This window comes from Pituophis catenifer, unplaced genomic scaffold (assembly GCF_029215685.1).
Source record: "Pituophis catenifer annectens isolate HBS135680 unplaced genomic scaffold, rPitCat1.0.hap2 SCAF_2, whole genome shotgun sequence".
Classification (NCBI taxonomy): domain Eukaryota; kingdom Metazoa; phylum Chordata; class Lepidosauria; order Squamata; family Colubridae; genus Pituophis; species Pituophis catenifer.
Window position 1 is genome coordinate 120,857,694 of NW_027256882.1, and position 12,360 is coordinate 120,870,053.

General features: G+C 42.2%; 1 protein-coding gene across 1 annotated transcript in view; it reads right to left on the reverse strand.

Annotated features, from left to right (window-relative positions):
• The window catches only part of CACNA1A (calcium voltage-gated channel subunit alpha1 A), a 290,119-nt gene that overhangs the window by 88,175 nt on the left and 189,584 nt on the right, over nt 1-12,360 (reverse strand). The window contains exons 25-27 of the mRNA XM_070937402.1: nt 10,970-11,066; nt 3,058-3,218; nt 231-371 (exon numbers count right to left, since the gene is read on the reverse strand). Of these exons, the coding sequence (XP_070793503.1) occupies nt 231-371; nt 3,058-3,218; nt 10,970-11,066 (399 nt within the window). The remainder of the gene's footprint in view (nt 1-230; nt 372-3,057; nt 3,219-10,969; nt 11,067-12,360) is intronic.

Consider the following 12,360-nt stretch of genomic DNA (forward strand, 5'->3'; position numbering starts at 1 on the left):
TAATTTATCCAACTGGGGTGGTATTTTCATATGATAAGAGTAAACAAGCCTAAACAAAAGTAGCATAGACAAGCCTAAATAAAAGTAGCATAATGACCTCATCTGTATAATTTATGTAATTCAGATCAAGTTTAGATTAGCTAAATCCAACATTCTTATTTAATGACAGCCAATTAGATGCTCAAGGTCCCTGTTGTTTTAAAACATCCTTATTTTCATCAATAACTTACTCTGGCCAACCTTCTCCTGTAGACACAGTGAAAAGGGTAAGCAATGCCCATAGTACATTGTCATAATGGAAATCATATTTCCTCCACTCTCGTCTCTCAGCCTTCACTTCATTGTTCTTCTCGTAGACTAAATATTCTCCTCTAAGGAAGATCAACAAAAATGTTCAGAGACAAGTTTACACAATGGAGTTTAACAGTTTAATAGAATAGAATAGAATAGAATTCTTTATTGGCCAAGTGTGATTGGACACACAAGGAATTTGTCTTGGTGCATATGCTCTCAGTGTACATAAAAGAAAAGATACATTCGTCAAGAATAAGAATAAGTAATAAGAATCTTCTAAGATGTAAATGGTCTCTTTGACAGCATTAACATTCAAAGGAGATTGTGAAAAGAGGTGTTTATTATTTATTCAGGTTTCAAAATTGACTGAAAGATTAATCAAGCAAACATCACTACTGTATAGCTACTAATCTGATGTTAGTCTCCCCAAACAAAAGGTAATTATGGGAAGATCAATTCATATACAGTTACTTTATTTAAAATTTGATACTATATTATTTAACTGGGGATGAAACTGAATAAATTTATTAGGATAATTTTCAATACAATAATTTTGCATTATTTTCAGTTGCTCCATATATTTTCCCCCAATAAAGTTGCCAAAGTTGCAAACCAATTCTTTAGCAATTTGAAGAATCTAAAGCTTCTGGTTTGAAAAGTTTTTACAGTGCTGAAAATGTAGACTGAATTGTTTTAAAATGTTTTTCTCATACAAAATTCTGAAAAAATAGCTAAACATATCTGCAATATCTTTGCCTAATTTAGATTTTTGAGTAGTAGTAGGTTTTCAGAACAGCAAAATAAATTGATTCCATCTCAGATAATTGTATGACTCCAGACTTTATGGTTGCCATGGCAACAATAGGTTTGTTATCCCTCTATAAAGGTGATTGTGCAATTAAAATGACTAGCAGTGATGGATTCCTAGGGGATTTGGGCATGCCTTGTCTGTGGTCATAGTCAAAATGTTTTGAACAGTAAAGGGGTGATTTGTGCCCTTGCTTTAAAAACTCCCAAATGCTCTTCCCTAAACAGAGCTTGTTTGGCTCCCTGATATACTCAGGTTTTGAAAACAGAAACAGATGGAATGGCACCTTGAACACAAATGGGGAAAAAACTCAGATCAAAATTAATCAACACAAGTGAGAATGCCTCAGATATTATTCTCTGGTAGCGATGATGACAAAGAAACAATCCCTATCTCAGTTATGTCTTTGAAGCTCTAGAATCTAGAGGAATGTTTCAACTTGCTTTGAGTTATTGTCTAATTACATAGATAAATTAAGGGATCCTTCTAGTCCATAGTTACCTTTTTCCTCAGATGTTTTAAGACAAATTGATTCAATTCAATAAATGAACCTATTGAGAACATCTTTATTGATAGTTTAGTAGCAAAGGTCCAGGAATATTGATTGGGCAACAAAGGAAACTAAACTATCTAAATTATAGTAAATGATTTAAATTCTGCATGTCTGTAAATATCACACAGAGACTGAAGGAATGTCAAGGCAAATTATCCTTTGCATAACATAGCCACTAGAGAGATGTTAAATCTGAGAGTAAAATGAGTTGTGTACTCTGATTTAAAAATGAATATAGTTGTGCTGTTTTCCTTCCTTTTAAATACAGTTCATTACCCATTAATGAATCTATCACAGAATTAAGAAATTCTAGTATTTCATCTGTGCTTTCCATAGCCTCTCTTGTGGAGGGGACTGACACTTGGCCGCTTTTAAATATGTTCCATCTCCTTAATCATCTCCTTTTACTAGCATTTGCAGTTCTGTACAGAAATGCAATTTTATCTCTACACACTTGTAGTAAATCATCATGACTTCAAGAGAATAGATATTTATAAATTGCAAGTATTTCCTTTTATTCACTATTTCTTTATGGTTATGTACTTTTAACTACAAAAACATATCAATTTACAATATAGCTTACTGCTACCAAGTTCTTGTAGTAATGTTTTCCTGTGAACCTTTAAAACCATGAAAATCATACATTTAAAATGACACCACGATAACCACTAAATCACAAATAATCATTAAAGAAAAAAAGGCCAGAACACCAACTCCTCATATTGCCTTAACTTGTATCCAGCAACTTAAAATAAACAGCATAATAGAGATAAATGGAAGAATGGAAGACTTTTTAAAGTGTTTTGTACTTTACTGAATTAGATTATAACTTCAGGAAATTATTTGTTTTACAAATATTATTATTTGTTGATATAGAAAATTGATGCAATGTATTTTGATATAGGCAAGCTATAAAATCTATATTATTAATGTAGAAAAAAAATCTGAATCAGGACATCACTCAATAACTCAAGGTGATGGACATATCTAATACTTCTACTTCTTCCTACTTTCCTCACAACAAACCTATTAGGTGAGCTGGGCTGAGAGACAGTGAGTGGCCCCAAGTTACCCCAAGTAACGGCAGGTTTTGATGCCTAAGATGGGACTGGAACTCACCATCTCTTGATTTCTAGCTGTTGTTCTTTATTTTGTTTTAATGAGCGGCTAGCAATCCAGAGACACATCTGCAAGTTGAGCAGCTATATAAATTAATTAAATAAATATCAGAAAATAATGCATTGGAAGCCAGTCTCTTGCCCTGAATGCAATGGCAATGTGACACAGGGAATTATACAGGTTATATAACTTTATGAATCACACAGCTTCATATAAGTTACAGGATTGGCCATATAGGAGAAAAGAATTGAATAAAAAAACTGAACGGGAGGAGGCTATGTACCTGCAGTCTTTTTCAAACTCCTTGGATTCATCAGTGCAATAGAAGAATCTGCCTTTAAAGAGCTGGACAGCAACCACAGCGAAGATGAACATGAAGAGCATGTATACAATAAGAATATTGAGGACATTTTTGAGTGAATTCACCACACAGTCAAAGACAGCCTGTGGAAAACAGATACGCTGGTAAGATTTGACTAGGTTATGCTTATCTGTATTTTAATTTTCCATAAAACTGTCCCTCCTGCTTAAGAAATATATTTGTGTGTGAGAGAAATACCATTATAGAGACAATCAAATAAAACTAAGGCAACATGCAACCCTAAAATATCAGTACTGCAGGATTGCAGAATATATTGTGGAAATCAGTGGACATTTTCACTGTCTTAGTATGGCTTTTAAATACTTTTTAAATCTTTAATAAGTTTGAAATTTCTATGTTAAGAAATTTCTTTCCTATTTCTTTCCTATTTTTAAGACGTTTTCATTTAAACAGTAAATTTTCTTAACATAGAAATTTCAAATTTATTAAAGATTTAAAATGTATTTAAAAGCCATACTAAGACAGTGAAAATGTCCACTGATTTCCACAATATATTCTGCAGTCCTGCTGTCACCACCAATAAGATTATCCATTTAAGCTCACTTAACAAAAGGGACAGTGCACAGTTTCTGATACAGTACCTATCACGAGAGCCTGGAAAATTAACGTTGAAACTGTTCTTCAAGTAAATTGGTCCTAAGGCGGGCAACTTTTTTTTTTATAAAAAATCTTCCCTGCTGCCACCCCAAATATCTTCCAGGCTTGCATAGATTTAGAATTCCTTGACCAGAGTAGTAATTTGTCTTTCCAAAACAGAAATTACTTTTCAGCTGTATCCAATTTACTAGTCACTGGATCTGTTGCAGCCAAACCAATAGTCTTATAACATGATAATAACTTTAAAAAAATTAACTTCTGTGGGCAGGTAAGCACATCTATGGATGTGGAGGAAATATTTCTTTTTTGAAAAAATGTAGAATCAGAGAGAAATGAAAACAAGAATATACTGATTATACCAATTAAATTACAGTTAGGAAAATATAACATTCATACAATGGTCTAATAATAATAACTTTATTGTCATTGTATGTATATACATTATGAATGGTAATTCACAAAAAAGCATTTCCTAAATTAGAGACCATTAGGTGCATGAAAATTAAAATCAGCAGATTTCCATCCACGCACAGGCACCCAGTACAAACTATGATGACAAGCTATGATAATACTTGTGCCAGGATACCATAATGCAAAACTCGCCCTTTTGTACTTGCATTGCAATGTCAGATGGAAGTACATAATTCTTATGGTTTCTCTGTGACATTTGTTTTGTTATTCCCTCTCCCCGCCTATGTTCACAAGATGAAAAAGAATTTTTTGGATAAAAGCTTATGTTTATTTATTTATTTATTTATAAAATTTGTATGCCGCCCTATCTCCAAGGACTCAGGGCGGCTCACAACAAAAATCGACCAAGCAACTGTTAAAATCAACAAATATACACAAAAATATGAAAAGTTTTAAAAATTTTAAAATATTCTACCCCATAATGTTGTACAGTAATAAATGTTCTTAGTCCTTTAAATGCTGCAAAATACTTCAATGATTCTTTAGCTGCATGATGAACTAAAACAAGTAATTTTATCCTACTGTGGAGATTGGGGAATTGTTTAATTTTCGATTATCCTAAACACAAGAATTCTTCAAGGAAAATTAAGTGCTATTATAATATCTCTTCTTTAGATGATATTGTGCATCAAATAAGTATGCGAAAGCTAATAAAGGAACCTAAGTTCATGCCTTTTCATGAAATGGACATTGTCTTACCTGAACGTCCCTTCTGCGTAGCAGAGGGTCCAGCAGTCATTACAGGGTTAACTTGGAGTTTCGGTGATGACTGAATCTGCAATTTGTGAAGCTCCTCCCAAATCCACTGGCTTCCCAGATTTCTGACGAGGGAGATTCTGCAGACCAAATAGCTGAGCTGGGAAACCACAACAAAGAACAGAAAGAACCCCCCCCACACACACACCATCACGAAACATGAAGAAGAAGAAGAAGAAGAAGGAGGAGGAGGAGGAGGAGGATCGGATAGGGTGGGGATGACTGCTGGACCCTCTGCTACGCAGAAGAGACGTTCAGGTAAGACAACGTCCATTCTACTATAGTGAGGGTCCAGCAGTCATTACAGGGACATGCCAAAGCAGAACCTCTAATGGGGGGGAACTACTGCTCTGAAAGAGAATCCCCTTGAAGCATCTGCTGCAAAACACGGCGGCCAAAGGCTGCCTCCGCAGAAGCGTTTACATCCAACTTATAGTGACGAATAAACAGAGAAGGGGAAGACCATGTGGCTGCCTGGCAAATATCCTCCAGGGATGCCTGAGTGGCCCAGGCTGCGGATGTGGCAGCACTACGAGTGAAATGAGCAGTGATCCGGGAAGGCACTGGCAATGCCTGAGCCTCGTAAGCAGAGGTAATAGTGGCCCTAAGCCACTGACCCAGGATGGAGGAGGAAACCTTCAGACCCATAGAGGAAGGTAGGAAAGAAACGAAGAGACTCTCTGAACACCTGAACGAAGAAGTCCTCCTAAGTTAAATCTTGAGGGCTCTACGAACGTCCAGAGTGTGCCAGGTCTGTTCCCTATGAGGAGAAGGGGAGGGACAGAAGTTGGGAAGGATGAGTTCCGAAGCTCTATGGAACAGGGAATTAACCTTAGGGATGAAGGAAGGATCTAATCAGAGAACCACTCGGTCTGAATGGAAGACGCAAAGGTCCGAACGAGAAGAGAGAGCTGCCAATTCAGAGATCCTGAGAGCCGAGGTTATGGCAACCAGGAAAACCATCTTATAAGAAAGGAACCGTAAACCCACCCGCCTCAAGGGCTCAAAGGAAGGACGGGTGAGGGCAGAAAGAACTTTGGGGAGATCCCAGGTAGGGTATCTGTGTAAAGTAGGAGGGCGAAGGTTAGAGGCCCCCCTGATGAGGGGACGTCTGGAAAGGGGCAGGGAAGACCTACAAGACAAAATCGAGGCAAGGGCAGACACCTGTCTGCGCAGGATGCTAGGAGCCAAACCTGAAGACAACCCAACTTGAAGGAACCCCAGGATCTTCTCTTCTGAGGCATCTAAAGTGACCAGGCCAGAGCGAGAGCACCAACGGCAGAAGGACAGCCAGGTGGAGTTGTAAATGCGGTTTGTGGAAGCCCGACGAGATGCCTGAAGGGTAGCTATGATGTCAGTCGAGAGACCTCGACTGCGGAAGATTTGCTGATCAACCTCCATGTGGTTAGTTGAAGCCACTCAATGTCTGGATGCAGAAGAACTCCTTGACTGAGAGCTCTCTTGTCTTGAGGAAGACACCAAGGAGGAGCCACCGACAGAGCCACCAGGTCCGCAAACCAAGGACAGCGAGGCCAATGGGGGGCGATGACGATCAGCTCGGCCTCCTCGACGAGAAGCTTCCGAATGACCTTGGGAAGAATCGCCAACGGTGGGAAGGCGTACAGAAGCCCCGGTGGCCAGGGACTCCAAAGGGGTCTACTGCTTCTGCCCCCTGGTCTGGAAACCACAAGAAGAATTTGCTCGTCTGATGATTCTTGCTGGAGGCGAATAGGTCGACAGCTGGAGTCCCGAACCGTCGGGAGATCTGGCGGAAGATGGCTGGTCAAAGACGACACTCGCCCTGGTCCATTGTGGCCCTGCTGAGAAGATCTGCTCACACATTCGCTGCTCCGGAGATGTGGGCGGCTCTGTTGGATTCCAGGTGTTTCTCCGACCAAAGGCCCAGCAGGTCGGACTCCTCCATCAGACGTTGTGACTGCGTTCCCACTAAGCAATTCATGTGGGCCTTCGCTGCTACGTTGTCTGTCCTGACTAGAACGTGAGTGCCCTCCAGCTGGTCCTGGAATGCCCTCAGAGCTAAGTGAATGGCTCTGAGCTCCAACCAATTGATACCGTTGGATAGATCGGCCCGGCTCCAGCGACCCTGAGCAAATAGGTTCCCCAAGTGTGCACCCCAGCCGAAGAGACTGGTATCGGTGGTCAGGACCAACAGAGGTGGTTCCCTGAAAAAACGTCCCTTGGATAGGGCCGGGGACACCCACCAGGTTAGAGAAAGAAGAACTTTGGGTGATAGCCGAACTAGGATGTCGGAAGAACTCATGAGGGACCGTTGAAAGGGTAGGAGGAACCACTGCAGAGCCCTCACATGAGCCGGGCCCAAGGGACACCATCTTCCCGAGAAGCTGCGACAGCCGACGCACTGGAACTGGCTTTCCTTGAGAGACCTGTCCGACCAGGGACTGCAAACTGATCAGGCACTCTTGTGACAGATAAACCTTGCCCTGGATGGAATCTATTATGGCCCCCAGATGTTGAATACGAGTCGTCGGTACCAGGTGGCTCTTGGCTTCGTTGATCGAGAAACCGTGACATTTCAGAACCTGAATGGTGGTGAGCAGGTCCTGATGCGCTAACTTCTCCGAGCTGGACTGGATCAATAGATCATCCAGGAAAAACTGGATCCGAATGGGAACCGCTCGGAGGGAGGCCGCTAGCGCTGCCATCAATTTGGTGAACACTCGGGGAGCCGGGGAGAGTCCGAATGGAAGAGCCCGGTACTGGTAATGACGAGACGCCAGACAAAAGTGAAGAAATTTGCGATGGGCCAAACAGATGGGAATGTGAAGATACACCTCCATCAGATCGATAGACGTGAGGACGTCTCCCTCCCTGATGGATTCTAGGATGGATTGAAGAGATTGCATTTTGAACTGACAGTAGATTTTGCGATGGTTCAGGGACTTCAGGTTGAGAATGGCCCTCCAACCCCTCAATGACTTCTGGATGAGGAACAGGCGGGAGTAGAACCCCTGTCCTCTTTGGTCTACTGGAACCAGTTCGGTGGCCCGGATCTGAAGGAGATGCGCCACCGCCTTCTCCAGTAGAAGCCGTTGAGACCTGTCCCGCGAGAGAGGGACCCGAAGGAATCTTGGGGGTGTGTGTGGAGAGAAATTCTAAAGATAGTCCCTGAAAGACCATCTCCCTGACCCAGGCATCCGAGGTCGACGCCTCCCACTGGCTGGCAAAGAGCACTAGGTGGCCTCCTATGGTAGGGTCGGGCAAAGAGTCAATGAAACCTGCGGGAAGAACAACCCCTCCCCCCTCTGAAAGATTTGCGACCTTGGCTGCAGAATCCAGGACCCGATTGTCTGTCCTGGAATCTATCTTGCCTGGGAGATTGAAATCTCTGGAACCTGGAGGAAGGATAACTCGAGGAGGGGTTCCGAAAGAAAGAAGGGGAAGGTCGACTCTCTGACCTTCAGGACAAGCTAGGCAGGATTTTCCTCTTATCCTTGGATTTGATAAGCAAGGGCTCAAGAGGAGGACCAAAGAGAAGGTTCCCCGAATATGGGGAAGATGCCAAATGCCACTTATTCTTAGTATCGGCCTGCCATTAGCGAAGCCAAAGGAGGCGGTGAGAGGTGATGCTGGAACCAATGGATTTAGCTGTAAATCTGGAGTCGTTAAGAGTGGCATCAGCAGAATACTCCAGAGCCGCTATAATTTTATTGATATCCTGGAGAGCCCTAGTGTCAGACAAAGGTAAGCGACCCTGCAGTTGTCTAACCCACATAAGGGTAGCCCTGTTAAAGAAAGTGGCTGCCGAAGAAGCCCAAACGGCCCATGCTGCAGCTTGGTGAGCCTTAGTCAGGGAGTGCTCCAGATGCTTGTCCTCAGGATGGAGGCCTTCCTCCGGAGGGCCTGTGAGCACTGAAGGATTAGATAGAGCCACAATAGGAGGATCCATTGTTGGAACCTGCAAAATTGAAGAGATGTTAGAATCCAGATTATAAACGCGTCTGTCCACTGAACTAGGATTAGGACTAGAAACTGGGGCTAACCATTGTCCAGTAATAACATCCTTAAACAACTTGGGATCTGGAATTTCCTCCATTTCTGGAGTAGGTTCCTCAAATAGTGAAGAGGATGCCCCTGCTTCCACACCCGAAGAGTCAGGCTTCTGTGAAGGGAGACCCAGGCCAGTGGTTAATTTGGCCTTGTGGAGAAGGGATCTGAAAACCTGAGGTTTAAATAACCCAACGAATGAAGGTTGATCAGGAGAAAGATCTTCATCATCAGATAAACCAGGCTCATCTAGCTCCTCCCCTGCAGCAGACCCCTGACCGGCATAGGTTCTGAATAATCCTGCTCTTGTGCCTGTTCAAGGTCAGCAGAACATTGAGTGAGTAAAGCTCCATGAGTCCTGGCCTGTTCTGAAACCCAAGATCCAGTTCTACGTTGTATTTCTGCAGCAATGCCCCGCTGCAAAGCTGCTTGAATAAGAGCTGCTAAATCAAGAGGTTGGCTAGGAACCATCCCAAAAGGAGGAAGAGAAGTCTCTCCCTGGGTGGCGATAGGTTCAGGAGGAGAATGAACTGGCTCCTGTTGAGGAGTTAAAACTGCAGCCTGAGGGGCCACCTGAGGTGAAGCTATAACCTGAACAACAGGAAAAATATGGGGAGGTGAAGGAGAATGCTGAACAGCCCCAAAAAGAGCACTAGCCTCAGCTTGAGAAGGAGGAATTGTGCTCACATCTGGAGACCAGGAAGCCATTCCAGGCTGATCAGGAGAAGCAATAAGCTCCACAGCAGAAGCCTCCATGGCTGGAGACTGGAGAAACTCCCCTCTAGTGGCCTGCTGTACCGCTTTCTCAATTGCCCTTTCCAGGGACTTATGTCTTTGAGCCTCCATCCTTTCGCTAGATCGAGACCCTTTCTGAGCAGGCTGGGCTTTGGAAGCAGAAACCTTGCTCCTTTTAGAATGGCCCGAACGGGTAGATGAGGAAATTGAGGGCTGAGATGGAGCTGGTCTCTTAGAAGGGCGAGAGGGAGGCTTGGAAGCCATAGAAAGGCTTGGCTTGAAATGGCTGGAAAGAGGTTAAATTCCTGTGCCGGCACTCAGTGGAGTATAGACCAAAATGGCCGCCCCCGGAAGGGAAACCAAAATGGCTGCTCCCACAAAGGAAATCAAAATGGCTGCCGCCACAAGGAAACAAAATGGCTACTGCCACAAAGGAAACAAAATGGCCACCACCACAAAGGAAACCCAAAATGGCCACCGCCACAAAAAGCTACTAAAACCTCTGCAAAGGCAAGGCTCCTTTAAAGGTGGGCGTGGGGTGGGGGTGAAACGCCCAAAAAAACCCTCCGAAGCAAACCGGAATGGGCTTACCAAGCTCCAGTGCTGCCTGCAAAGACCTCTGGAGAAGCCTCACATGGACCGCTGATTCTCCAAGCCCACTGAGTCCGGAGTAAGCCACAGCCAGCAAGCGTATGGAGCAACACCCCAGGGACGCCAAATTGGGTCTGCCAGCCTGCAGACCCACCGCAGTAAAAAGCAGTCCTCAGCGGTATTGGGCGTGAACCTGTCTCACTGGAGAAAGCAGAGCTCAACCAGGTCCCTGGGAACTCTGCAATCCTGCAAGGAAGGAAAGAAACTAACTTCCAAAAGGAATTATTATCTAATTTAAAGAATAATTCCCAGATCAGCCAAAATAGGTCTAACCAGAACGACTGAGTCTGAGATCTGGGAAGCCAGCGGATGTGGGAGGAGCTTCACAAATTGCAGGCTCAGTCGTCACCGGAACTCCAAGTTAACCCTGTAATGACTACTGGACCCTCGCTATAGTAGAATAGTATGAAGCCTGACTTCAGCCTTCTTGCTTTATCTTTTTTTCAACTTACTATAGAATATGTATGTGTGTGTATATGTGTGTGTGTATAATATACATACACAAACAATATAAAATCAGAGATTCCAGGGTGAGTTTTTTGTTTGCTTGCTTTTTACACTTCTATCCCAAACATACCTTGAGCTTTGGCAACCGCTTGATAGTTTTGAGGGGTCTGAGGACACGAAGGACACGTAAGGATTTAATGGTGTTGATGTCTTTTCCTTTACTGCCTCTGTAGGAAGATGTCAGATGGGGACAAAAAGCAGGAAAAAAATGAAGCTGGATCTAAAAAATAATCCTGACAGTATGTTTCCAATGACAGAGATACAATCTATTTTATAACCAGGATGCTAGTAACACTGTATGAACACTACCCTTTTTGGCCATCCACACACCTTTCGTCAATTGTTTCTTAAATAAAATGTTGCCCTAGAAATTGTTTACCAGTTATATCACATCTGTTTCAAATATCAATTCATTTCTAGTATGCTTTTGATTTTATCTATTTCTGTATCTATTAGAGTGCTCTTTCAATATCTCTCCATTAACCCGTTTTACAATCACTCCTTTAACCTGCAGATATCTAAGGATTTAGTACCCTTGTGGGAATTAGACCAAGTGTACAAATACTTCCATTGAATGCATCCTTCATATTACATTTTCATAATATTTTCATATTAGAAAAAATAGTTGTGTCTAATTGTGAGTTCTCACAGAAGATTTTGACTTAAAAAAAAGGTTTCCAGCTCCTGCAGACTTCATTGATATACAGTATCTGTGTAATTTTCTCAGTAACAGCTGGAAGAAATTTGTCACTGTCTTCTTTCATTCTTCCAGGATGATTCCTCCTGATTTCTCAGCCTGCCATAGAATTTCCTGATAGTTGTCCAGCCAAGGATAAACTAGGGCTGAACCCAGAGTAAGTCAGTCAGGTACTAATGCTATAACCTAGTAAAGATTTTGCTTTAAAGCTTCTTTGATTTTTTAGTTTTCTGACATGAGATCCACATCCTACTGGATGTAATTGCACTGTGATATAAAAAGTAATGTGCCTCTATTTTGGGTATTCATTAATAGTAGCTGATAAACAGGCTAAAAAAATTCCATTTCTACCAAACTCCCAAGTCTTCTCAAGATTCACAAATCTTGCAACTGTCATGATGTGCAGTCTATCTTTCTATGTTACACTGCATTACCTTCTGTGCTGATAGGTTCACTTCACAGACTCATCATGATTTGAAATATATGCATAAACACACACAGCGTCATTTTTATGCCACTTTTAAAAAAAACACTGTTATTTTCATTTGGTTGTGCATCTGAGCGTATTGACACATCAAAACAAAAACAATTCCTTTTTCATTTTATTATGGATTTTCTGACAGATTAAGCATAAAGAATGAGAAGAACTTGCACTCTGGCAATGCTTGAAAATATTTGGTAATATTTCTGCAGAGAAATCTATACCTCATTGTAAAGGAATATTCTGCTACTTGCAGGGATATATTCTAGGATTTAAGGGTCCA